This window comes from Protobothrops mucrosquamatus, unplaced genomic scaffold, assembly GCF_001527695.2.
Source record: "Protobothrops mucrosquamatus isolate PMUCROS unplaced genomic scaffold, P.Mucros_1.0 scaffold50046, whole genome shotgun sequence".
In the NCBI taxonomy this organism is placed as follows: Eukaryota; Metazoa; Chordata; class Lepidosauria; order Squamata; family Viperidae; genus Protobothrops; species Protobothrops mucrosquamatus.
The window spans coordinates 1-1,046 of NW_015435772.1; the positions used below are offsets into that span (position 1 = coordinate 1).

The window sequence follows — 1,046 nt, forward strand, 5'->3', positions numbered from 1 at the left end:
ATTTATCCATCCATCCATCCATGTCCATCCATCCACCCATGCACCTGTCCCTCCTTCCATCTGCCCATCCACCCGTGCACCTGTCCCTCCCTCCCTCCATCCATCCATCCGTCTATGCGTCCACCCATCCATGGTGCAGCTGTCCCTCCCTCATTTCCTCCATCCTTCCATCCATCCATCCATCCATCCATCCATCCATTCTGCCTGTCCAGCCAACCATCCATCCATCTGCCCATGCACCTGTGCACCTGTCCCTCCCTTCATCCATCCATCCATCCATCCATCCATCATGAATTCATTTATCCATCCATCGATCCATCCTTCCATCATCCACCTGCCCATCCGTCCACCCATCCACCCGTGCAGCTGTTCCTCCCTCATTGCCTCCATCCTTCCATCCTTCCATGAATTCATTTATCCATCCATCCACCCACCCACCCACCCGTGCACCTATTTCTCCCTCCCTCTATCCATGAATTCATTTATCCATCCATCCATCCATCAGTCCACCCGTCCACCCGTCCACCCATGCACCTGTCCCTCCCTCCATCCTTTCTTCCATCCATCCATCTATCTGCCCATCCACCTGTGTACCTGTCCCTCCCTCCCTCTATCCATGAATTCATTTATCCATCCATCCATCCCTCCATCCATCTGTCTATCCATCCACCCATCCACCCGTGCAGCTGTCCCTCCCTCATTTCCTCCATCCATCCATCCATCCATCCATCCATCCATCCATCCATCCATCCATCCATCCATCCATCCATCCATCCATCAATTCATTTATCCATCCATCCATTCTGCCCGTCCAGCCAACCATCCATCCATCTGCCCATGCACCTGTCCCTCCCTCCCTTCATCCATCCATCCATCCATCCATCCATCATGAATTCATTTATCCATCCATCCATCCATCATGAATTCATTTATCCATCCATCATCCAACCTGCCCATCCGTCCACCCGTGCAGCTGTTCCTCCCTCATTCCCTCCATCCTTCCATGAATTCATTTATCCATCCACCCACCCACCCACCCGTGCACC

The 1,046-nt window shown here is 52.9% G+C and overlaps 1 protein-coding gene across 1 annotated transcript; it reads left to right on the forward strand.

Annotated features, from left to right (window-relative positions):
• Nucleotides 1–38: 38 nt before the first annotated feature.
• On the forward strand, nucleotides 39–876 carry LOC114923903 (extensin-1-like; the record flags this gene model as incomplete). Its single annotated transcript, XM_029287213.1, has 2 exons — nucleotides 39–134; nucleotides 409–876. Coding segments are annotated over exons 1-2 (564 nt in total), but the record flags the coding sequence as incomplete, so codon positions are not given.
• Nucleotides 877–1,046: the final 170 nt, after the last annotated feature.